This window comes from Notothenia rossii (genome assembly GCF_949606895.1).
Source record: "Notothenia rossii genome assembly, chromosome: 11".
NCBI classification, from domain to species: Eukaryota; Metazoa; Chordata; class Actinopteri; order Perciformes; family Nototheniidae; genus Notothenia; species Notothenia rossii.
The window spans coordinates 26,596,096-26,623,343 of NC_136910.1; the positions used below are offsets into that span (position 1 = coordinate 26,596,096).

At 41.2% G+C, this 27,248-nt stretch overlaps 2 protein-coding genes across 2 annotated transcripts; one reads left to right on the forward strand and one right to left on the reverse strand.

Moving 5' to 3' along the window:
- Positions 1-3,742: 3,742 nt before the first annotated feature.
- Positions 3,743-6,380, forward strand: egr2b (early growth response 2b). Its single transcript, XM_079659601.1, has 2 exons — positions 3,743-4,229; positions 4,516-6,380. The coding sequence occupies exons 1-2, from the start codon at positions 4,061-4,063 to the stop codon at positions 5,673-5,675; spliced, it is 1,329 nt and encodes a 442-aa protein (XP_079515727.1). The 5' UTR covers positions 3,743-4,060; the 3' UTR covers positions 5,676-6,380.
- A 4,228-nt stretch (positions 6,381-10,608) lies between these two features.
- adoa (2-aminoethanethiol (cysteamine) dioxygenase a) lies at positions 10,609-14,537 on the reverse strand. Its single transcript, XM_079659356.1, has 2 exons — positions 13,923-14,537; positions 10,609-11,984 (listed from the first exon to the last, which is right to left on the reverse strand). Exons 1-2 carry the CDS (start codon positions 14,256-14,258, stop codon positions 11,544-11,546), a joined length of 777 nt encoding a protein of 258 aa, XP_079515482.1. The 5' UTR covers positions 14,259-14,537; the 3' UTR covers positions 10,609-11,543.
- Positions 14,538-27,248: the final 12,711 nt, after the last annotated feature.

Here is a 27,248-nt window from a genome sequence, read left to right on the forward strand (position 1 = left end):
CACGCTGCATGTCTCTCTCTCGCTCAGACATGCTGCAGCGCTGTGCAGTGTGCACACAGTTCTGCTGGTAATGAATATTACATTTTGTGAGGAAACTTTTCCACCAATAATTCCAAAATGTATTCTCTTCAGGTTTACGAAAGAAACTGTAATCAGATTACTCGTTTTTCAAATGTAACGCCAGCTGAATACAGTTAACCTACTTGATTTTTGTATTCTGATTACGTAACGCCGTTACATATATTCCGTTACAACCCAACCCTGCTTCTAGGCTACAGTCCCGCAGCTCCTGCCTCTCTGTTGGACTCTGTCGCAGCGGGGCTACTGCTGTGGAGCGCACAAAGCAGACTCTTCACAACGAAGGATCACTTCTTCTTCAATGCAGGGAAGGTTTCGCAGTACGCAGTCTACTGTCCCGCAGCTGCTGCCTCTTTGTTGGACTCCGGTACTGCACCTTACTCACGAGACGTTGTAAAAAAAAATGGGTTGGGGGCGAACGCAGTAACCACTTCGCCAACGCCACAGTCACCCCCGTCGTGCGGGCCGTATGAGAATGTCTGGCGGGCCAGTTGGTGGTCACTGCTCTAAACTATGGTGGTTAACATACCTGGTAAACATCAGCATGGTAGCATTCTAATTGTGAGCATGTAGGCCTACAGGGCGGATCAGGACGTTCAAGACTACTCATAGACCGGCAGATATAATCCAGGCCAAACTGTGTTGGGGTCCTAGGATTTTTACTGTATTAACTGTATGGGGCTGTATGGGCACTGACCTCAACGACATCCAACATCTTTGAGATGAGCCTTTATTGAGTCTTTATTGTGTTCTTTGCAGGCCAGACCCACATTACCAGTTTCAAACACACTCATCCAGTTGAGCTCTGTAGGACAGCTCCCCCTCTACACCGATCCACCAAAACAATCACAAACAGAAACTACACACAATGCAACGCAAGTGTTTAGTTGCCTTTAACCGTGGTTGTGACTCAGCATGCAGAGCGCTCTTCCACCAATCAACAGGGTGGTGGTTTGATCCCAGCCCCTGCTGACCTGTAGTCAACATATTGGTGTGTCCTCTGTATGACTGTGTGTCCTGATTGTGTGGGAATGGGTGAATGCTGACTTGCAGATGTAAAAGCTGTCATAAAGACTGGAAACGTGCAATATAAATGCAGTCCATTTACCATAAAGGCTTAAAGGCTTCAAACTACATTGAACAGCATTAAATACCTCTTCTTTTGTGAACTTGTGTGAACTTTTGCGAACAGTGAACTGAAAGTGCCCTACGGTTAGACTTCAACGTAAAATGACTCAACACAAATTGATAGCAGTGGAATTAATTGGAAATATATTTTTATAGACATCTGTTTTCTCCCACAGTAGGACATCCCTTACTCACCGATCTATTGAAACATGCCAGCTTTCGGTAATTTTATTTCAAACGTCAGGAACAATACACACACACACACACACACACACACACACACACACACACACACACACACACACACACACACACACACACACACACACACACACACACACACACACACACACACACTCAGGGCATGTGTTTAATGATAGGTCTGTTATTGACAGGCTTTATTGACTAGTGTGCTGATTAATGTGTGGGATGTGTGTGTGAATGAGACACTCTGAAGCTATTTAAAAACTTGTCTCATTAGTCACACCTTATGTTAGATGGAAAGACACGTAACTACTTATGAAGCAGGATTGATGATATCAGGGTTTCAAAAGTATGTAACACAAGCAGCAGTGGCAGTGATGCTAAAAGTGATAGTTAAACAGTAGTTCTAAAAAGTGAAACAGCATTGGCAGTGTAAGTCCTTTCTGGCTTTGTGTCTGTCGACTGTCTGTCATCCATCATACCAAAACAACAAAGCAATTTATATTCGGGATAATGTCAACATAATCACCAAAGTCATTGGGGTTCATCATCCAGGGCGCATGAATGTGCTATACTTTGTGTAAAACCCTCATTATCAATTTGTATATAGCAGGTTCTGCAGGGCTTAAGATGCATCCTCTGTGGATAATGAATGTCTGAAGTTGTCAGGATATTTCTATCTGGGCAAAAGTGCCTCAGAAAGACAAATAAAAAAACCTCCTTAAAAGCCTTTTCCAGGGTTTATAATGTCCGTATTTCTAAAAACCACTGTAAAGGCTATGATTAGATCCATCATTGTCACACAGAATGGGAGTTGAAGAGCTTCCTGTCTGATGTCATAATTTCTTTGGTGGATAAATCACGAGGATGACTTTATCATGAGTTGGTTATCATGTTAACCAACTTTAGAAATATGATTAATGGGGATGGGTGTTTATCTGACCCCTGTCGTCCCGTAGGGCACTTTGTAATCATAATTGGCTAAATATGATGTATTTAAAAAAAAGCGTATCAACAAACAAATGGATAACAAATTATCCATTTGCTCAGTAAAGGTTTCCTTTGACATCATCAATGAACAGTTGACTTCAAAAGTCTGACACCCTCACCTCAGTAATAGCTATATTTAGATCACAACACAATGTGGCTCGAACACACAACATGGAAACTATATTCCACCCAAATTGCCCAGTTTTATCTGTTGTCTGTCTGTCAACTTTATCCACCCCCGGGGGGACTTTTACCAGATGCAACAGAGAGAAGAGTGGAGGGGGTGGAGGCACAATTCCCCATGAGGCCACAGGAGGGCACACAACTCTCCCAGGATTAGAAAACACGTCTTTAACAATGTGCCTCAAAATATTTATGGAGAGTAGAAAAGGCTGCAAGGGAAATTATTTATTTCATATAAATATACTCAAAATAAGGAGACATAGAGAGTAAAACAATCCCTTTTCATATCATAAACAGTGTTATCTTTGTTTAGTTTTATTTTGTAGGTCTATTATAGGCCTACATATTGACTGTTACTTTCTGGAGTATAATGCACACATTTTTGTTATAATTCCTCTATTTTTAAATATAAATATATATTAGAATGGGGGCAAGTTGGGATCTATAACAAAATCAGACATCCCACGAGGATGTCCTGCTTATATATTTCTTTATAACGAACATAAATTAAACGTGTCCTTATTTGTTTTACCATCGGTGTTTTATAGCATTCACTCTGCTTTGTTTATTTCACATGGCCCACCACCTACGACTTTACAAAAATTAGTTTACTTTCCCGAGCTGTAAATATCTCTTTGTGACTATATTGAGCTCGTCAGTGAACTGAATCTCTTTTTCCTAGAGCATAGTCAAATCACCCTGACAGAAGTTTCCGAGCAGCCTCGCGCAGCTCTCTGACCGGATCATTTGCTTGTGGTTGTGCCAGGCTTCTCTGCTCAGATCGGTAGAACTCGTCACTTTCCGATGATCATATTCCGGAATCAAAACCAAATATGGAAGTATGGGGGACGTTCCCCTGTTTACCGGATTATACCTTTTATGGGTTAAGAAACCGGAATTCCTCTTTCTATATCAGAACGATATAAAATACATTGTGGAATACATGTAAAACAAATAATATTTTGTAAAGGAAATGTTAAGAATTAGAGATGCGTTTGCTCACTCTGGTGGGTTTTGTTGATGTGTTGTTTTGTAGGAGTTTATCTCAGTGTATCAGCGAGTGGAAACAGTCCGGTTTATCTCTCCTGCAGCAGCGGGTGCTTCCATTGACAAGTGATTCCCTTTGATATCGTCACGGAGCCTTCCAGCCAATCAGCGTCGGCAGCGCCTCTCTCCTTGCGCCTCCCACTCCATATATGGGTAATGACGTAGCAGCCGCATTCAAAAGGTTCCCCATATAAACATACTAGTGCCAGGGCCACCGTTCCCAAATAGAGTTACTTTACGCGGTGTTGACATTCACAGCAGAGCGCATGAGGCGCACCAGACACGCGGAGTTAATCCTCTCTCACCCAGTGACAGACAGAGACGTGCAGTGGTGACCCAGCGCTACGCACTCTGATTTGTTAAAAGCCTTTAAGGAAAAGAACATAAAAACAAGAGAGAGCAAGCACACGCGGCATTGCAGATCGTTACAATGACGGCTAAAACTTTGGAGAAGGTGCCGGTGAATCTCGGGGGGTTCGTGCACCCCGCAGCAGAGAGCGTGTACCCGGTGGATGACATAGGCTCCAGCCTGCAGACCTCTGTGGCTATCTTCCCTAACGGAGACCTGGGAGCTCATTACGACCAGATCAACATGGCAGGTAAGATCACAGACTTTTTCATCAAGGAATTTATGTGAGTGTTTCACTAACTGTGAGAAAGAAAAAAAATCTTCATATTCAAAATGTTGTTTTGCATTTGAATCCATTATAAGAAAATCTGTCCAATATGTTTTTTATATAAAGGTAATAAGACCAGATGTCGTGCGTAATGAGGGGGGAAAGCGCAGCGGCTTTCTCTCACTTAAGCCCAATGTCCTGCCCAGTGTGAACATCTTAATCAGGTTTGTGTTGCCTTACTAAAGACCTGTTTGTTTTATGTCCACAGATGGCTTGATGAGTGCAGATCTGAGCATGGAGAAGCGCTCTCTGGACCTCTCATACTCCAATGGCTTCTCTCAGCCCGCACATCACCGCAACCAGACCTTCACCTACATGGGAAAGTTCTCCTTCGACTCCCAGTATCCAGGTAACTGGAACCCCGAGGGAGTGATCAACATCGTCTCGGGCCTCTTTAACGTGGCCCAACCACCACCTCCTTGTCCCGCCTCTTCAGCGTCCTCCTCCCCGGTTTCTTCTGGATCTCCCAATCACTTCTCCAGCGGAAATTTGAGTTGCACCATGGCGGCTCAGAACCAGGCTGAGATAGATCACCATCACCACCACATGTACTCTCCTCCACCTCCGTACTCCTCCTCTGGCTGTGGAGAGATGTACCAGGACCCCTCTGCGTTTTTGTCCCCCACCTGCCCCATCGCCTCTTACCCGCCGCCCTCTTACTCCTCGCCCAAGCAGCCCGGGAGCGACGCGCCTGGGCTGTTCCCCATCATCCCCGATTACTCGGGCTTCTTCCAGCCGGCTTGCCAGCGGGACATGCACCCTGCAGGTATCCAAGATCGGAAACCGTTCGGTCCATGTCCGCTTGACACTTTCCGTGTCCCTCCACCTCTGACCCCGCTGAACACTATCAGGAACTTTACGCTGGCGGGTCCGGGTACTGGCGGCTCCGAATGTGGACCGACGAGGCTACCCTCTGCCTACAGCCCTCAGAACCTTCCCCTGAGACCGATCCTGCGGCCCAGAAAGTACCCTAACCGACCCAGTAAGACGCCCATCCACGAGCGGCCGTACCCGTGTCCGGCGGAGGGCTGCGACCGGCGGTTCTCCCGCTCCGATGAACTCACCAGACACATCCGGATCCACACCGGACACAAACCGTTCCAGTGCCGCATCTGTATGCGAAACTTCAGCCGCAGCGACCACCTCACCACGCACATCCGCACGCACACGGGAGAAAAGCCGTTCGCGTGTGAGTTCTGCGGGCGCAAGTTTGCCAGGAGCGACGAGAGGAAGAGACACACTAAGATCCACCTGAGACAGAAGGAGAGGAAGTCCTCCACTGTGTCCTCCTCGTCCTCCTCTTCCTCCAGCAGCTCCGGGTTGGAGCGGCCGTCAGGCGCTATCAGCACATCCGGCGGGATGTGTTAATAGTTCGTTTTTGTAGCCATGGCAGCGTGGCGCACATTAACCACTTAAAGAAAATGACTTTTAAATAATTATTCGGTGTGTTTGAATGTTGTGAACTAAAGAGAGCAGCATAACCTGCAGGATGGGAACGAACAAGATCTCCTGTGCAGTGGTGCGCTTTTACGCACACCCACCCATTCCGTCTCAAGAACTGATGGAGAGACTGACACGAATGCACTTTGCCTGTACAGTCTACTGAAAATAAAATAAATAGCCATTCATTCATAAGAATATATGAAGGTGGTTGTAATATAAAGGGGACTTTTTTTATTTCGCCAACTCATAGGCCAACTATAGAGCGCGCAACAGGCTGCGCGTATACATGTGAGATAACGGCAATAACGTTTTAAAGAAAGAAAACGGTCTAAGTTATTGAATTGAAGTGTTAATTCTAACATGATTGTAATTACTATAATTCCCCTTTAGTGCCTTGCTTTGTGTCTTTTTGTACACTGACTGATTCAAGGACGCTTCTAATGCAATGTACATTTGTCCTTTAATATGTAAAGTTTGAAGAATCTATTTTTGTACACATTTCGTCTCGTCTAACAGTTGTGGTTCATGTGTAAAACAATGTTGGAATGTAAATATGTTGAACTCTTACCGACTTGACCCTTTTGTTGTGACGTGTCTTTTGAGACTTATTAAATATATGTGAATGATAAACACATCTCAGATTGTTTTATTACTCTTAACTCGAGAACAGCGCAGTCAGGCGAGATGCGTGCATGGAACCCTCTCTGCAATACATTTATTTTATCTGTAATTATAAAAAGACTGAAAATGTTGATGTTGGAAATTTCATTTGGGTAAATCCCATACTGCTTCACTATTGGCATTTCTGACTCAAAGTGTTCACCTACTCGCTTTTTATTTAGGTTTAACGCTTTCTTATAAACAGCTAGGAGGGTGACATAAATAGTGTTTAGAGACTCTGTGGCTGAACTATCATTTAGATGAACCCCTGAAATGCAATATAAGGGATCTTTATTTAAACTACTGTTTAGAAGAATGTAGAAATAAAGGTGTAAGGTATAAGAATACAATATCACCATATTCACAGGCAGCCTTGCAAAGATTTGGAAATACTGAGGTCACAAGTCCAAATACCTCACTTAAGCCCCCCCATGTAATGTTTTACATTTAAAATATTCACTTTATCTTTATTCATTTTAAATGAATGTTCCAGTATAAAGGTCTTAATGCTGTTTTAAAGCCTTCCAATCAAATGTTGGTAGAGAAATACAACATCCTTTATATGTTTCATTTTCCTTACTCTTTATTTCTATTTGCTTACCCTTAACTTATAATATATTGATTTAAAAAAACTCGAACATCCCTTAAAAGCTTAAACAGTCAAATGTAGTCTCTAGTTTGATAAAGCCCAAATCCCTTACATTAAATATGGAGTACAAGACTTTTTGATATAGGATTCCATAATTGTTATATCTTTTTTATTTGGAACTCAGTAGAAACACACACTCCTTTTACATCTGACCAGCTGAAATCTTTGTGATGTTTATTTGTAAACTTTGGTGGGTTTTTTGGTTGTTTTATTTCCTCTGTCCATATCATTGAAACCATCCCTCTGCGGAGTGGGCTGCTGGCCCCCTGTTTCCATTCCACTGACATCAGGATGTGGCTCTTCACTTCAAGAGCTTTCACTTAAAGGTTCATTACATAACAAGTTCATGAGTCAATGATTACTAATGCCTACATTTAAAAAATGCAGAGTTTAATTTAGACATTGATATTATGTGAAAAAAACACCTGTTACGTGCCGCAGTTGTTGCTCGTGTGTGTGGCCGGTAGTTGTGTGTTGTTACTTCCCTTTGTACCCCCTAGATTTAGAAGGGAACGTAAACCTAAAAGTAACCTAAAGTAAAAACTAAAAGCTTTATTCTACATTTAGATGTGTGGATATGTGTTATGACAATATTAATATATAGAGAATTACTGTGAACAAAATATCTTATGGGTAATTCTGCTGTTTGTTTATTCCACTTTCCCAAACTGCTATTGTGTTGTGGTACTGGAATAACATTGGATTTCACTATAAGTCCTGTCCCTTTGCATCTCCGGCATCTTAAGGAGTAGTAATGTGTCACTTCAATGTGTCACTTCAATGTGTGAGCCGAGCAGAATCCAGGATGAAGTGACTGAACTGTGGTGAGGTTGTTCAACATTTCTTTATTCAACACAATATGAATAAACTGTTTTTTTTCTCCAATGCAAAGTCACATTTTTCTTGAATAATTAGTAAATGATTGGTTGTTTAATTGACTTGTTGGATGTCAGCTGAAAGCCTTTATGACCAGAAAGGACCGTGGGAGAATCCAATACTTTACAATGGTCTGGGGTATACATATAGTAGCTCTGGAGATAGGAAGGTGCAGTTTTCTAATAGAGGTATAGGTCGCCCCCCCAACACACTGATTAAAGGGATATTAATCTCCTCCTTTGATTCGTGGATGGAGTACACATTTCTCTTTTAAGAAGCGGCATGAAGCCTGCTGTAATCTGTAACATCTTTATTCTTCTGACGCCAAGTTGACTGCAAGTCCAAATGACCGATTCTGTAGAAAGTCATGATGAGCTACAAAGACCTCACTGTTCTCCTACCCCCCCCCCCTTACTGAACCTCTGCTCACACTTCCCTATAACCCTCTTTATTAAGCATTTACAGTATAAGCAGTCAATTAAATGGTCTATAAGTCATGTAAGGCCTTACCACGTTATGTCATTGCAATCAAATATAAGAACTGTTTGAGTGTGTGTTCATGTACTGAAATGTATCCTCTTATACAAAGAGTTTTTTGATATTACAATAGCCTCCACTTCTTGGTGTCAACACAGGAGGATCTAGTTGTTAGGAAATACATGAATGAACACTATCTGCTTTCACTTTGTGTCATAACATGTTTATGAATTGATTTATGCAAATGCTTAATAACTCAACTTCCTTTGTATATCACATTCAATACAAAAACGCAGCCCAAAGTGCTCTGTGTAATAAGTTTAAAGACATACAAAAAAACAGAAATAGAAATCAATCATTCAAAGATGTATGATTTAAGATAATTTAAAATGGACTTAAAGTCCAGCAACAGTCCGATAGGAAGAGATGTGTAACTCCTGATAATCAGTGTGTGATCCTGCACCTTCTCTCCTCTTATTATGTTGTTGAATTCAGATTATGGAACATTTCCTATTAAATACAAGTTACAAGTCTTTAGTGAGTGTGACACCAAAGCATCTGACCATGAGAAAAAGACACACATCTGAAATCTGAACGAGCCACTAATAAAGACTGTTCTTGTTCACGCTGCACCACAAGTATTCCACACACTGATCAGCCGGCCTGATAGACTTTACTCTGAACATTGAGGATAATTGCATTTAATATGAGCGGCTGCCACTGACCTGACTGACTGTCACTGTGTCGGAGTGTAGCCAAGTGTGTGAACATGCAGACATGCATATTAGCACTGTGTCCAGTAGTGGTAAACAGATCCTTTACTTGTGTAAAAAATGCATATATCAATGTACAAATATGCAATTGCACGTAAAAGTCCTGCATGCAAATCCTAAAGAAGAGTACAAAAGTTTAGGCATTTGCAATTACAAGCTTGTCATATTAACAATGGTCGTAAATCTTCATAATAAAAGTAACTATGTAGTGGAGTAGAAAAAGTAAAAAAATTCCCTCTGAAATGTGCTATTAAGTCAAAAGTACTTAAGTGCAGTAATAGCGTTAAGAGTTACTTGCACCGCTGGTTTGGAATGATATATTCTGAAAGATAATGAAAGGAAACAGTAGAGAAGCAGTTTGTTTATAATAACTAAAGCTTCACAGAGCTGCTGATGGAAACAGAAAACCTGCTTTCTAGAGGATTTCCATCCGCTTAGAGATAAACTCATTTCAATTTCAAAGGTTAAACAGCAGATATAAGTTTGTTACATTTTAAAACCTATACTTTGAATACATTTTAAGTCGTGCAACACATCTTCTTTGGTGTCTCAGAGTGGGAGAAGACTCTCAGGACGTTGACCTTGTTCCTCGTCTTCTCCTCGAGGCTCTGGTCTGTGTGTTGGGGTCGCTGTCCTGCTGGAGCTCCTCCTCTCTCCCCCTGCTGTCTCGAACTGACTTAAGGACATGCCTCTATTCCTTTGCACTTGTTTCACTTTCTTCTTCTAAATGTTAAAATCACACGCCTCCACCCTTTCTGCATCACCACCTTCCTAGACTGTAGACCCTAACACCTTTACTAACTCACTGCTGTCAGGGCTGTTAGACATGCTAACATTAACGCTAGTCCAGGACTGAAACATGTTACAATGGTTATAATTCTAATATAAATAGTGAATGTGCTCATTGACTCAAAGACTGCAAAACAGATACACATAGAAAGTGGGTGGAGTTGTGCTCTGCTTCTAGAGGCTTTGTACTGTACTGTCTTCCTATTGGCTCAGAGACCTGTGGTTATAGCCTCAACATGAAATGTTGTGATATCATAACGGTAGAAAACTAAAAGCATGTACTGTAGTAGACGCTGTCTGAGGTGGCTGTGTGAGATCAGTTGACTGAGCCTGTTTTTATCACCTTATTTTCACAGGTTTGTCTGGAATATGGAAAAAACGTTAAACCGTCACAAATGTACACAGCACAGCAGTGAAATATACACTCTGCATTCAATTCCTCTTAGCTTGTGCTATTTCCAAGAAACTGACGGTATGCGTGTTAGAGCCATCATTAATATTATTAATAATTACAGCCCTTTTTTTCTACTATTACAGCATTCAAAAACAACCCTTCACGTCTCAGAATGATATCATTTCACAAGGATTGGACTGCTGACTACAATCCGAACACTACAGGACTACGAACGTGATGTTCCATGATTATTACCATGTGTTTTATTGCTGCACATACATTGAACATCAGAGTAACAGCATCACTTTAAAGTGGCTCGTAGACCTGAGCTGCTGTCTGCAGAGATGTCAAATAAAGTAACACCCACACTGGAATGATATAGTGTTTATCAAGCTATTGTAAGAGTTAGTGAAGAAAGTGTACACGTGTTTCTTTGATATATAGGGAAATGCAAAAATTCTCTAAAATAGCTACAGTTTAAAAACATAATGTATTTTCATAGACTATACATTTGGTCTGGACTGGGTTTAAAGACTTCCATCAGGCTTAAATATGAGGCATCACACAGGCCCTATCACTGTGGATGTGATACAAGAAGCTGAACATCAGCTTACTATGTATCAGCTCACCAGGCCTGAGTAGGAATCATGTAAGTGGAATAAGTTAAACGCATCAAACAGCATATATAAAGTGTGTGCATTGTGGAAGAAATGAGTGTCTACCATTGAAATACAGCTCTAAAGTATACATTCATATTCACAAATAAGGCAATGTAGTCACAGGCTTTGGCGTTAAGACACGTCACGATGTGGAAGAGTGAACAAATAAAATGTAAAGGGCTTTCCAAGCCTCACAAACACAGAGACCCTAATGACATCCCATCATTCACAGAACGTTTGGCTAATTACATTCATGTGTGTAGAAGGCAACATAATGGTCTGCAGAAAAATATCATATTAGGAATGTAAACTCTTCGTGTCAACTCAGTTCTCAGGACTGAAAGGTTACTCGTGGAAGGTTCGGAGGTCCTTATGTGTTCAATCCTTTTTCTATGAGCCTCTAGCCCCCCGAGCAAGGCACCAATCCCTTTGAGTTCCAGGTGATAACCCAAATGTGTGGAAAACTCTGTCTCCTTGTAGATGAATATCAGTATACTATCTCTGCAGTCCTTCAGATCAGAAAGAGACTGCAGGGCCTGGGTACGGTTCCCCCCCACACCAGAAGTCATCTGGCTGAGGGATCTCTAGCAGCCATGTCTCCTCTCCCTGCTGCTCCTCGTTGCTCTTCCCCTCCGGCCCCCCCTGAGACACAGTTTGCAGGACTTTGTAGTAGTGACAGTCCCGCCCGTCATCTGGATTGTACGGAGGGGCCAGGATGTCCAGGAAAGCCGCCGGCCCCTCCACCGTGTCGATCTGGTGGAGGTTGTCCCGCAGAGGGGTGAGGAGGCAGGGCCCGCTGGTTTCTGAGAGCTCCACCACTGAGCGGAGCACGGAGCGCCGCAGGGATGACGTCTGGTACAGGGCCAGCGGAGGCTCGAGCTGGGGGGGGGCGCTGCCGACGCTCAGGTTGTTCTCCAGCTTGTCGAAACAGCGGACGCTCACCTTCCCATAGAGGACCTGAACATGAGACAGGCAACGGTTACCAGGGCTTGTACTTGTATCTGGTCATTTGAGACACTGTTATTTAATGTAAGGTCTGCTGTCACCATTAGAATTAAATGTGCTCCTCTCACTGCACTGGAAAACTGAAGTGTTGTCTTTAATTAAATGTATTATGTCACCTAATTTCACACAACCATATTAGGTTAGTTGAAAGCAATACAATTAAGTTGAACCTAATCTTTTTTTATTTAAACGTAATATTATTACTTTGAACTAACGTAGTACAGTTATGTGAAATCTGTTGACATAATACATTTAATTAAATATTTTCAGTTTGTTCAGTGTACACCTAGATGACTTCCTTTCTCATAGTAGCGCAGATGGTATTGTCTCTATGCATAACATGATGTTCCCTTAGCTCTCTAAATCAGGGGTGTCAACTCATTTTAGTTCAGGGACAACATACAGCTACATTTGATCTCAAGTTGGCCGGACCAGTAAAATGACTCCGGTCCGCACAGTTACTGTTAACGAACGCACCGTAGGTAATGTAGCTGCTGAAGTTGTTAGACCCTCATCCCGGAGTAGCAAAGTTCAGCCGACAAACAGGAAGACTCGAGCACACAGCTCGCGCTTCATTTTAATATTAAAACTTAACACCATGCGCGTCATGATGGCACATAACAGCTCGCGGCCGCAGATTACTAACCCCCTAACCCTGGCTTTCAATCTATTCGTAATGCCGTCACAGTTCGTATATAATGGGCATATGTGGGATTTGAGTGCTGTCTTTTGCAAAAAGTGACATGATATAGGGACATTTGGGTAAAATGTATCACGTATCATTATAAACAAGTTATTGGGATTAATAAATAAAATAACAATATCAAATCATAAGAAAAAACCCTAGCGGTTTGCCAGTTCGATGTTCAGGGGCACATGATGTCATTTGGCCCTTGCATGTGAGAAGGTAACATGGTCACCCCCAACATGTGTTTGGACGCTGTTTTTAAGATGATTTTATTCTCTTTGTGACTCTGTTTGAAAGGTATATAAATTAGAAATGATAAGTTTGTTATAATTATGATTATATGTTATGTTTTCTGGCATAGACAAATAACCACAAACTAAATGTACTATAAACTCTAACTTTGCTCCACTTCGGTTTTGACTAAGGTGACAACTTTAGACCTCACGCGTAGGGTTCGATAACCATTGGTGAATTTGAGTTGGAACTTAATTATTTTTGAACTTCATGACTTTGTTTACTTTGTGAATTGAATCACAAACCCAGTACAAGTCACTTCTCAATTTGTGTGAGATATACCCAGTGGTGGAAAGTTACTAATAACATTTGAGGTAGGCCTATACTTACACTTTAATTTTACTACTTTATACTTGGTCTCTACTACATTTTGGAAGCCAATTTTGTACTTTTAACTACATTAACTTTACAGATACATCTGTAAAGTTAATGTAGTTAATAGTTACTTTATACATTTAGATGTTGACACTCAATACTTAGTAAGTATTGTTTGGTATAGATTGAACCACCCAACCATTTATTTAAGTTACTAAAACCATGAGTGGGTTAAAAGAACATTTATTGGCAGCAATTCAGCCAAGAAGATCTGTTCAAATATATACAGTCTATGGTTCAAACACATTTCACAGTTCCAGCGTTTTAAATGAGACACTTTGCTGCTTTTGCAATTTTAAATGTTTCAAATATATCAATGTTTTTTTTCTGTAATGAGTACTTTCACTTCTAATATTTCATTTTCATTATCAAGTGTGGTATTAGCACTTTTACTGAAGTAAAGAATCTGAGTACTACTTCCACCTCTGGACATAAGCTTGTGTGAGCTAGCTGTGTGTAGCTAGCTCCAGTAGAGTGACAGGCAGACGCAGGACAGAGGCGGGCTGAAGGCCACAGACTGGAGGTGTATTCACCTTCAGCATCCCGTTCATGCCCGGGTGGTCGTGCAGCGGGATGGAGGCTCCGCTCCTCAGCAGGAACACCCCCATGCTGAACACCTCCGTCTCGCAGATATGCATGTAGGTGACAGGGGGGCTCTGGAGCTCCGCTGCCCCGGTGCTTGAGTTGCTTTTCCGGGGAGCAATTTTCAGGTCAGCCGCCCTGACCGCGGTCACTAAAGACACGAGTTCCCCTTGTTGCTCCGCGAATAGTTTATTATCTCCGCTGGTGGACGGCTTCCAGCCTTTGAAGGTGATGTGTGCTTGTTTTGCTATTTTCTGGATGAGAGGAGTTCTGCTGTCCCGCGGCATCCTGGCTGCGGAAAAGAACTAACGGTTATCTGCGAGTAGGGTTCCGAGACTTCCGACGCAAAGAAAAGTGTTAGAATCCCTTTCAAATGCTTTAATGTCAACAGAGTCCCTCCAGAGCTGGACGGTCAAAGTTCGAAAAAGATAAAAGACGACTTAACTACAAAATAAAACGCGTTTCATGGCGGTAATATCTAATTTTAGCCCCGGATAAAAGCTCCCTCCAGTCATTTTCCACCCACTCGCCACCTCGTCCGCGTTTACGGAGCCTGGGCACTGAACTACGAGCATTGTGGGATATGGAGTTTTATCAGAACATGTTCAATTCAAATAATTCACGTAACGTGAAAAATGAATTACTGCATGATCAAATCGTATTTATCAGAAATACGTGTGTTGCGTTTGTAGGATTAGGGTGAATTCTAACAAACTCGAAACTATATAGGCCATGAAGCCTGCATTTCAGCGGAACTACATTACCCAGACATCCTGAGATTGAAAAGAGTTGCAAAAGGGAAAGAACGAACAGGCCAATGAAGTCCGAGAAGTCCTCCCGTATAACATCACATCCTCTATCTCTGCTACTGCAGCACTCTCACTTTACAAGTTCTTAGAATTATAACCAGGGAATTTCTTTTGTTTACCAGCAGTGGCGGCCGGCCCATAGGGGCGCTAGGGGCGCCGCTCCCCCTCTTCCCAAATATTTGATTGTCATTAAAAATAAAAAATAAATTAAAAAATATATTTCCAAAAAATATTTTATTTTTATTTTGAAAGAACAAGGTAAATATTATATAGTTGGTATCAGTCAAATGTATAATCTACAATAAAATCTCGTTTAAAATTGTTTTACAATGTCTAAAGTTACTGATAAGTCACATGTTTCCTGCCTGGCTGCAGCGTGTGTCATTACCCTCTCTCGTCCGGGCGGTAGAAAGGAGCCCTCAGCCAGAGCAGCAGCACCCAACAAGCTGACTGTTGCTATCTGTAAACTATGCCGCCGAAACATAATTTCAGCCAATCAGCGTCGTCCGATTTGATGCTCAAAGGGCGCCCTTTCAGCGCCCTGGCCTGTGTGTCTGTTAGTTGTTTGGACTCGTATCCAAGGTGACGCTACAGTAGGGGATGGCTGCGTCTGCAGGTGGTGACTCCGGTGCTAGTGGATCGCCGGAGCTGTAGATTAACATTTACATGCTTATTGTAGTTGTAAGGGCAATGCCTGTAGCACCATGGAGCATATGTGTGGGCTGGACCTGTATTTTACAGGAAAGGAGTGAGCAGAGGGTCAAGTTGTCGATTCTTGTTCAGTTTTCATCTTCCTCACCCTCTCAGACTTTGAGTTGCATGCAATGCTAAAGAGACGCGCTACCATGGAAACCAAACAATGGTGTAGCTGTATTAAAGTCAGAGTGGAAACAGTCGTGAGTAAATCTGATTTTGTCAGAAATCGGGAGAAATAAGGGAGTCTCCCGCGAAAATCTGGAGGGTTGGCAAGTATGACCCTAACACACCAGTGTTTCCCACAGAATTTGATTCTATTTGTGGGGGCACCACACACCCCGACCGGCAAGAAAAGCCAAAGGCCCCTTAACCTATTCGGGTGGTCATGGCTATTGTAGACAACGATCTTGTTGCTCTGTGTTGCGTTGTTAATGAGTGAAACACACCGGAATTGAGGATCTGTGGGGTTTATTCTCCCAAAAATATCATTTACAATTCAGGCATTTAGAAGACGCCTTATTCCAAAGCGACTTTGTTGTTGCCCAAGTTGGCACAGCATTACAAATGTGCCACAAAACCAACCAATGGATGCAGCCTATAATAAGACCGTCAACAGCCTTATTATGGCAACCTAAAACCCCTCTGTTTCCGTAAAAACAATTCACGAGCGCCCGAGAGTGTTTTTTATTGGTTAAGTGGTCCTTGGTATGAAAAAGTTTGAGAAACACTGCGCTAGTGGATTGTCAAATTATACAGATGGCTATTCCGACCCTGAAAATGTCTATGCAAACGTTATTATTAATAATAATTTTTTTTTTTAATTATTAAAAAAATTAATCTATTTTTTTTTTTTTTTTCCATTTTTATTTTGTAATCATCTCGCGACCCCCACTCGGGGTCTCGCGACCCCCACTTTGGGAACCCCTGCATTAGACTACCAACAAACAAAAAAAATTAAATTATTAATAATTATTTTTTTATGAGATCCATTTGTGGCGGACGATATTTAATTGTGGCGGCCCGCCACAAATAAATCAATGCGGGAAACACTGCACACACACACACACACACACACACACACACACACACACACACACACACACACACACACACACACACACACACACACACACACACACACACACACACACACACACACACACACACACACACACACACACACACACACACACACACACACACACACACACACACAATGTTCGTATTTAGTCTCCTGATTTTAAATGGGAATTAAATCATTTGAGTCTTCCCAAAGCACCAGTGTTCTGCAGTTTGTGTGGGCCTACTGTACTGTTGCACAGGAAGATTCATAGCTAACCACACTGAAGATTATGGATTATCTCATATTTTTAAGCCTCAATTTGTCCTCCCCCCTCCCCTCTAACATCCCCAGAAATCATAATTTAAGGGGTCATTTCTCAAAAGATTATTCCGGGGGACGATCCCCCGGACCGCCCTAGTATGGTTTTGTCACCATTTCCATAGCCCCACCAAAACCAGAATCAGGATTTGAAACCACAGGTGCGACTACCTTGCAATTGCCCCTAGCCCCTATCACATAAGCTACTTTAGATGATGTCAACCTAAATACTACATTCCAATTAATAAATGATTAAAACTATTGAATCCATTAAAAAAAAACATTAAATCATTTAAAAAAGATGTGTTCCATAATTGTGTGGGCTGTGGTCATAACATTTGCAGTTGCAAAATAAATTATGATTATGAAATGTTTTGCACATCAATAGTGAGCGCATCTAATAATATATGTCTCTCTATCTCTATCCTAATGTAGCTCTTTATAATACAATTTAATGGTCCCATGTCATGCTTTTCCGGTTATTACCCATCCCCTTGTGTGTTATGAAGGTTGTCCTGCATGTAAACGGTCTGCAAAGTCACAAACCCTCAAAGTGCACCCTTTAGGGAGTAAAACTCTAACACAGAAAATACCTGTCTATGCTGCCCCAGAACGCCTCGTTTGAGATGTCTCTTTTTCTTCCTGGGTACAGTGACATGCCCATACCCAAATGGACCCATTGGTCCAAATGAACCAATCCGTGGAGCCGTTACGTTACGTCCACGGAGCCATTACGTTAAGTCCGTGGATTGGTCCAAATGGGCCAATCCGCGGACTTCCTCACACACACACACAATCCACAGGAACTCCAACAAGCCGTTTAGGACAGAGAGTGAATAGCCTACACATAGCCTACTATGGCTGCGTCTCAGGTCGGTTGAAATCCTTGCGTCCCTCACTTGCGTTGTTTCCCTGCGTTTAGTCCCTCCCACCAGGGAAGCATGGAGAGACGCAAGAAAACCACGAGAAGCAGGGAAATGAATTTTAAGAGCAATGGGACGTCCTTTCCTCCGGAGCGTCAGGTGGAGCGACGTCCGTTTGTGATGATGCCGCACAGCTCATGTCTGACAGCAGCTGTGTTCCCGTTGTTTTCACACACACCCCCGCCTCTGTTAGTACACATTTACTGACATATACATTTGTATCATCTGTTGTAGACCCATAAATAAAATAATAAGAACTCAAAAAAGATAATCGCCACTCTTAAAATGAATGAACGAAAAAAGGGATACTGAAAATGTTTCCAATAAATTAATAAAATGATTTTTGTCCACTTTGTTGTTCAGATATATCACATATTTGTAACTGAATGATACATTAATTGAAACAGAGGACTGACTCTCGTGAGTTTCATGTATTTTCTTCACTCCGCTGGGAAACTGCTCTCATGTCAAGCTGCATCGTCCAATCAGTGAGCGATACACAGTAAGGGGGCGGAGCGAGTGCCTGAGGATTTCACCGGAGGATGGTCTGGTGGTTCCTCGATTATCGCTCCTCCATTATCGCTCCTCGATCCTCGGTCCTCCGGCAGAAATAAGCGCCATGGGACGCTACTCAAGATGGCACAGACAAATTCACTTCTGGTGATACCGAGGACCGAGGAGCGAGGAAATTAAAATAACCGACCTGAGACGCAGCCTATAAAGAGATGCCGTATAAGAAACCAATGCGATCATCATTTATTCATCAGTGAAAATTGCACAATATAAATCTATTCTGGTAGACCTCAACAATGGAATTATGATCAGTAGAAATGGCCATGACATGGGACCTTTAAACCCAATGCAATGTGCTTGGTACCCATGTAACTATATCCCCCCGCCGCTGTTATCAATCGGTCCAATGGCTAGTGATGTTCAAATTTGACCAGCTACTCACTTTTTTTGGCTTGTGAGTTATGTACATCTAATCTGGCTTTTAATGTGTGATTGTTTTTGTATTATTTGACTTTAACTTTAACTATATATTTATCTGTTGTTCCTTTCTTCTCTTTTCTTTTCTCTTCACTATTATCTGTAAAGCGTCTTTGAGCACCTGTAAAAGCGCTAACAAATTAAATCTATTATTATCATTTATTATTAATAAACATATGCACATTTCTAATAATACTCATTGTGGAATGCAAGGACATTCAACACATTAATTTCATGAATAAGGTAGGAGGACATCTGTTAAAGGGTACATAGGATGGATTCAACATAAACCAAAATGCTAAGTGATTTTGAGTTCCCTCAAAACAGTAACGCAGCGTGGATGTCTATGGCTTTTTTACTTTTTAAATGTAGGAAGACGATTCCGACTTATCATTGGCTACAAACAAAACAGTAGATAAGACACCTACAGAAAAACAACGATATTAAAGTCAGAAAAGTAAAGCATTCTTATTCATATTTTCTACAAACACACATACAAATAGCCTATTGACCTATGAGATCACTTCATGCTTTGCCTGTCATCTCTTTCGAGAGCAGAAGGAAGTGACTTTTGGTTAACCCAGCGTTTCTCAAAGTGTGGGGCGGACCAGAGATGTGATAGGTGGGTCGCGAATGGACGCGATGAACGGGAGTTTTTACAAAAAAATGTATCAATTTTTTGGACCTCAGGTCGGAATCGAACCTGGGTCCTCGCGGGCGTTAGTGGACTGTTACAGCCGGAGACTCGCAACGGCAGTGGACTTTCACAGCGCCGGATCCGCCGGAGCCTCGCAACGGCGGGTGTTTGCGGCGGCTGGTGCGGTACCGGCGCAGCGGCGCTGTGAAAGTCCACGGCCAGCGGCCCACCAAAGGCAGCGGCCCACCGGGAAAAGTCCCGAATCTCCCGATGGCCAATCCGTGCCTGCTCACACACACACACACAACTGAAACCAAAATCATTTACAGCGTTGCAGTCGGGAAGAAAAGCAATGTGGAGCGGCACCTCACCACTTCACAAGGAGTTTAACCGTGACACTTTTCGAAATCCCGTTTGTGTCCCCCCACTTTACAAATAGGCCTATGTTTATTATATTTTTTTAACGCAAGCCGTCATCGCCACGGAGGAGCACACAGCCTCTGTGAGCGAGCGAGACAGAGAGAGAGAGCGAGAGAGCTAGAGAGAGCACACATTTATCTATTTAATATAGCCTAGGTGTAAAAAATAAAGTAAGAAATCATTCCAATGCTAACTAGGTAACATAAGATAAGAATAAACAAGTTTAAATGATTTGTTATTGGTTTTGATCATATTCTAAAGATGTTTGGATTATTGAAAAGTATACAGCTCCCTTTCAGTGTGTTGAGAGCTGTATCCATAAATTCATTTTTTGCTCAAAGTGCACCAGATTGAGGCATTTCACTAAAACATTAAAAAAAAAAATCTTCCCGGGGGTGCATGCCCTCGGACCCCCCTAGAGAAGGTGAGGTCCACCCCCAAATAAAGCAGGTTAATATAATTAAATTGCATACATTTTCTTTTAGTAAACATTGAAAACGGGTCCAACAGACCCAAACAGCACACAAAGGTTAAAGCTCAGCATATAATAATGTTCAAATGTGCTAAATATATACAGGACTGTCTCAGAAAATTAGAATATTGTGATAAAGTTCTTTATTTTCTGTAATGCAATTAAAAAAACAAAAATGTCATACATTCTGGATTCATTACAAATCAACTGAAATATTGCAAGCCTTTTATTATTTTAATATTGCTGATTATGGCATACAGCTTAAGAAAACTCAAAAATCCTATCTCAAAAAATTAGAATAGTTCCTCAGACCAAGTAAAAAAAAAAGATTTATAACAGCAAAACACAATCAAACATTTGAAAATGTCCATTAATGCACTCAGTACTTGGTTGGGAATCCTTTTGCACGGATTACTGCATCAATGCGGCGTGGCATGGAGGCAATCAGCCTGTGGCATTGCTGAGGTGTTATGGATGCCCAGGATGCTTCAATAGCGGCCTTTAGCTCATTAGCATTGTTGGGTCTGGTGTCTTTCAGCTTCTTCTTCACAATACCCCACATATTCTCTATGGGGTTCAGGTCAGGGGAATTTGCAGGCCAATCGAGGACAGTAATGCCATGGTCAGTACACCAGTTACTTGTGGTTTTGGCACTGTGGGCAGGTGCCAGATCATGCTGGAAAATGAATTCCTCATCTCCATAGAGCTTTTCAGCAGACGGAAGCATGTAGTGCTCTAAAATCTCTGGTACACAGCTGCATTTACTCTGGGCTTGATGAAACACAGTGGACCAACACCAGCAGCTGACATGGCTCCCCAAACCATCGCTGACTGTGGGAACTTCACACTGGATTTCAAGCAACTTGGATTTTGCTCCTCTCCAGCCTTTCTCCAGACTCTGGCGCCTTGACTTCCAAATGAAATACAAAACTTGCTTTCGTCTGAAAAGAGGACTTTGGACCACTGTGCAACTGTCCAGTGCTTCTTTTCCTTAGCCCAAGTCAGACGCCTCTTCCGTTGTCTTGAGTTCAGAAGTGGCTTGACCATGGGAATACGGCTATTGTAGCCCATTTCCCGGACACGTCTGTGAACAGTGACTTTTGATACCTGGACTCCAGCTTCAGTCCACTGTCTTTGAAGCTCCCCCAAATTCTGGAAGCGACTCTTCTTCACAATGCTGTTAAGGCTGCGGTCATCTCTCTTGGTTGTGCAGCGTTTCCTGCCACATTTCCCCCTTCCAACAGACTTTTTGTGGATGTGCTTTGAAACGGCACTCTGTGAACAGCTTGCTCTTTGAGAAATTTCTTTTTGTGTCTTACCCTCCTGATGGAGGGTGTCAATGACGGTCCTCTGGACAGCAGTCAGATCAGCAGTCTTCCCCATACTTGTGATTTAGTTTACTGAACCAAGCTGAGTGTTTTTCAAGGCTCAGGAAACCCTTGCAGGTGTTTCGAGTTAATTAGATGATTCAAGTGATTCGTTGAACACCCTACTAGTATACTTTTTCATGATATTCTAATATTTAGAGATAGGATATTTGAGTTTTCTTAAGCTGTATGCCATAATCAGCAATATTAAAATAATAAAAGGCTTGCAATATTTCAGTTGATTTGTAATGAATCCAGAATGTATGACATTTTTGTTTTTTTAATTGCATTACAGAAAATAAAGAACTTTATCACAATATTCTAATTTTCTGAGACAGTCCTGTACAGTGCAAAAAAACTAAAAAAGAGGAGTAAAAGTAGCTAACGACTTGTTTTATTTTTTGAAAGTAGCTCTCATCCTAAAAAAGGTTGGAGACCCCTGTTATAGAACGATACATTAGAGATTAGACAATTTTAAGCTTGGCCTACCATTTTATTGGAGCGATGAGGAACAGGTGGGGCTTGAAAAGGTCCACCTGTTCAAAGTGGGGAATGAAGGAAAAAGTTTGAGAACCACTGGGTTAACCCAACAACACTGAGCAACTGTCCTTTACTGAAAGCATGTGTGCCTGTGTCCGTGGGCTTTTCACATGCAGAGCAATTAGCACAGTTGTGTTAAGGTTTCAGTACCTCTTTACATGTGTGTGTTTAGTGTTTGGGTGACTGCACGTATGTGTGTGTGCAACTCTGTCTCCTAAAAATTACGTTCCCACAGAACTAAACTGCATTCTCAATTACGTTTAACTAGAAACTTATTTTCTCCCACGTTACGTTCGTTATGAACATATCTCAAATACGTTTATTTTCTACATATCTTCGAAACATATTTTCTCCCACGTTACGTTTCTTATGAACGTATCTGAAATACGTTTATTTTCTACATATCTTTGCCATTTATTGTCTTGCTTATAATAATGATAATAGTCATTTATAAATATCATTTTAGAGCACACATTTGAAATCAGGTGAGGCTGCAATTTCGCCAGCTGTTACTCTCATGAGCGAGACAGAAAATAATAGTTTTAACATGCCAAAAAGCTGCTGTGTTGTTTATTGCACCTCAAACATTAAAACAAATCCAGAGTTACGTGTTTCTGTACTTCCTCTAAGTAGAAAGGACAGTAACAGAAGATCTCTGTCACGCCAGATGTGGTGTTGTTAATGCTTTATGATATCCGGGAAAAAATTCAGTTTAGGATGGCCGAAGACACTACACTACCCATAATCCCCAGCTATCGTTTGGGAATACAGTCTCGTTGACAAACCCCGTGATTAATCTTCAAGCTCTGGGATTCGATGTTGGAGTGGCAGTGCGCCAAGGTTACGCCGAGCGTCAAGCTCTTTGAAATGGAACGAAACCACGGCAGGCTATTCAAAACTGGACTCGAACGCCCCCCCCAGAAATACACGTGTTTCGCAACATGTTCTCTATGGCACGTCTCTACTGGGAATTGTAGTTTTAAAAGACGTTTTCGTTTTTCCCAAAATTATAAGTTGACAGTATTAAACTGTGTAGGCAGCCCTGGAGGTTTAGGCGATAGTAAACAAATTGGTGTGTACAAATTTAAAACATGTAATTACTAAATGGGTGAAAATCGCTTGTATCCATAATGGGCAGCATTACCACATGACAGCTCATTGTTACTCTGTAATTCTACTCCACTACAATTCAGAGGTTAACCTGGTATTTTTACTTCACTACATTTATTTGAGTTACTTTGCAGATTCTGATTAATGATGTGAAATATAAACAACCCTTAAAGCAGAGTTTAGTTACACCTGAGTAAAATTCAGGGAAAGGTGATTGTCAAGTGCCAACAATCAGGAGAGATGTTTGATAGTTGGTGCTTGAGAAGACTAAACATTTATCTGCAGATCTCTATAAAGTATATTAATTACTCATTATTCTCTACTAATAGTTAATTAAGAACTGTATATAATTGCTATTTTGCAAATCCCTTTCAAGATTCCAAGATTTTCTAAGGTTTATTGACAGACAGTATCATATACACAACTACGGTGTAGTTATGCAATGAATGAAACACTTGGGACACAGGTTCCTCAACAGTGCATTTCAAGACATCTATCAATATGTGTGTACCTCCACCGTTAAACTGTCAAATTCTGCACATTTCTTATACTACCTACATACATAAGAGTATAATTAATGTGTATAATATCAGTTAAAATAAGTGCTTCAACACAGTTAACATTGCAGGAAAGCAATATATTAGACATTAAGTATTTTGTCAGGCTTAATATTTATCTGTAGATAGATACCCCCAAAGCTTTTTTTGTTATTTGAAAGAAGACCTTAACCTAAAGTATTCTTTAATGTGTTAATAAAGGTTAATTAGTTTGTCTGTTTTGCACATCCTCCTATTAATATCTTTGTACATCCTGCACTAAACTGTTTTATTGTAGAGATCACTTACAGTATCTTCTTGATTTTTTATATTCTATATTTCTATCATTGACCTTCTACTTTCCCCCTATGAAAATATGTACTCTTAATATTTCTTTCATCAAATAACATTAATCCACAAAAATAACATTATTCAACAAAAAACAATTCAATAACGTGCTTTAACCACTAGGCGGTGCACACAAGGTACACACAGCATCCTAATAATAACTTTGTATAGGACACTTATGTATGTATAACATCTGAAGATGTATAGTTTTATTCATGTTTTTACATAATTTTACAGGATATTGCTATACTATTTCTCATGTTTTACTTCTACACATTAATATCAGATTTTTAAAACATCACAGACAGAAAGGCATATCTGTCATTTAATGGTAAGCTATTGAAATTGTGATTCCAGATGTGTCTCCCATCACCCAAATCCCCTGACTATTCTCTCAACTCAGTATTTACATTCTTATATTTCAAAGAAAATCAGTAATGTCTTTAAAAACTACAAGTCCTTTTCCATCAGCTGTGCACCGTTATGGTGTAAATATAACCTATCTACCAATTGGATCAAATATAAAAGTCAGCCGAATTACTATTGATTAGGGATGGGTATCGTTAGGATTTTATCGATACCGGTACCGGTACTGCTTATCGGTATCGGTATTTTTCGATACTCTTATCGATACTTTTCAATAATTTGGTGTTAATAAACTAAAAAAAGACAAGGCGATGTGCCTGCAAGACTGCACCCAGGTAAACAAAACATATTACCCGTGCGCAGCAGCTAACCTGCCTGCGAGCCTTCGCTCAGGTCACATTTACACACGGCGCGGCTGAAGCCCGCTAGCACTATCAGCACTATGAGCACTAGCAGTATCGCTAGCACCGTTTAAGATTCAATGAGTGTCTCGTTTGCAAATGCTTCATTAAGTTGCTGGTGTTACCCCCTTTACAAGCAACTAATTGAGTACATAGATTGCACCTTGCACTATTGCCACTACATTTTTTAAAAGTGCATCCAGACCTTCGATCGCTTCTCTCTGTCCGCCATGCCTACGGGAGTCTCACAACAATAATAAGAGCGCTGTTGAGAGAGATGAGGAGTGGCATTTACAGTGGCCAATCAGAGGGGTCTCAAACCGGATACATCACACGGGATGAGGGTTCCCAACCAACCAGAATGGTTTAAAATTAAACTAAGGAAGTAGACGTAACAGATATACCGATAGCAGCACCATTTGTCCAGCGGCTTAACGGTATACCGATACCGTCCAATCAGGTACCGGTATTGACTTAGTACCGGTTCTCGGTACCCATCCCTACTATTGAAACTGCGAGGAGACGTATTTTGTGAAAAGAAATGCAAGATGTTGTTTAATTGTTGATATATATATATGATCCACGTCACATATTCAGTTTTGGCGGCAGTTCTTCAAGTTTGTCCAGAAGTCTTCTCATCAGGGCTCTATAAATAAAGAACTACGGCAGATGTGTAATATGTAATGCAGCCGAACCGTCTATTACAATGCCGTTATGTGATGACTTCCAAAGAGAAAAGCAAAAACACTCGGAATAAAGTATTTTATTTAATTTTTTTCCGGATAACATATCACATTAACATCATATCCCAACATGCATTGCGGCTAAAACATCCAATGAACGAGCTTCGAGCTGAGGATCTTGGGTAATCTGTTCAGTGGGTTTGTGGTGTGTATCGGTTCTTATTATACATCCATGTGTGTATCGTCCGAAATGTCCCTAGGCCTACGTCTGTTTCCGGTGACTTTATTTACGGCTAAGAAGCATGCTAAAGAGCCCAAGATTATAGAATTGAACGAATAAATAAAAACAAAGATAATTATGTGTTATTGTTGAGTAAATAACAGTGTGTTATTTAGAAAAAAAGAATAACAAATTAGAAGGAAAAAAACACTGGCATGTAATTTACGTTAGAAATAGAATGGTTTTGAATAGTAGATGAGTAAAATCTACGTCACTTTACAGCCCCGCCCACTTTTGGGGAAACCAATGCTGTCATTTGAACGGCGATTAAGCCTGAAGCCACAGAGATCTTCTGTTACTGTCCTTTCTTCTTAGAGGAAGTGCAGAAGCACGTCAGTTTGGATTTGTTTTAATGTTTGAGGTGCAATGAACGACACAGCAGCTTTTTGGCATGTAAAAACTATTATGTTCTGCCTCACTCATGAGAGCAGCTGGCGAAATGACAGCCTCACCTACTGATTTCAAATGTGTGCTCAAAAATGATATTTATAAATGACTATTATCATTATTATAAGCAAAACAATAAATGGCAAAGATATGTAGAAAATAAACGTATTTAAGATACGTTCATAAGAAACGTAACGTGGGAGAAAATGTGTTTCTAGAAGATATGTAGAAAATAAACGTATTTGAGATACGTTAATAACGAACGTAACGTGGGAGAAAATACGTTTCTAGCTAAACTTAATTGAGAATGCAGTTTAGTTCTGTGGGAACGTAATTTTTAGGAGACAGGGTTGGTGTGTGTGTGTGTTGCATTATGTATGATGCATTCTGCATGACGAGTGAAGGAGACAAAAAGCAAGTAATATCCTCTTAAAAATTAATAAATAAAATAGTAAAGAGGCCAGTTCATTATGGGTTCTCTCAACGTCTCACTCCCTGATACTCCAATAGCGACGCTTGGTCAGGGTTCTTTGCAGTGGCGGAGCAGGAGGGTGGCTGAATCCTGGCCACCCTATTGGCCACCCCAAACACCCTCACCACGGGGGCCCAAACTATTTTAGAACATTAAGAAAAAAATGTTTAAGTAACCTTTCATCATTCATCAAGAATGAACATTAATAGGACGTAATATCGATAATGTACTCACTAAACTTACAATTAATTTAACTTATTTTCTTCCGAAGGTGAATTATCCAAAGCCTCTGTACACCCCTTCTATTTACATGTAATGGTTTGGTCCTGCCTCCAAACGCGGTCCAGCACCGCCGGCATTTTCTAGCAGAGAGTGAGAGCATGTGAGGAGCAGGGATGCTAGTAATTACGTGTGTGGTATTTTACCATGTCTCAACGACTAGCAAAGTCAGGCTTTCAA

Coding starts and splice junctions, on each gene's coding strand:
- egr2b (XM_079659601.1), top strand. CDS start 4,061: ATGACGGCTAAAACTTTGGAGAAGGTGCCGGTGAATCTCGGGGGGTTC. Junction 4,230..4,515: donor CGACCAGATCAACATGGCAG/GTAAGATCACAG, acceptor TTATGTCCACAG/ATGGCTTGATGAGTGCAGAT.
- adoa (XM_079659356.1), bottom strand. CDS start 14,258: ATGCCGCGGGACAGCAGAACTCCTCTCATCCAGAAAATAGCAAAACAA. Junction 11,985..13,922: donor GCATGAACGGGATGCTGAAG/GTGAATACACCT, acceptor TCTCATGTTCAG/GTCCTCTATGGGAAGGTGAG.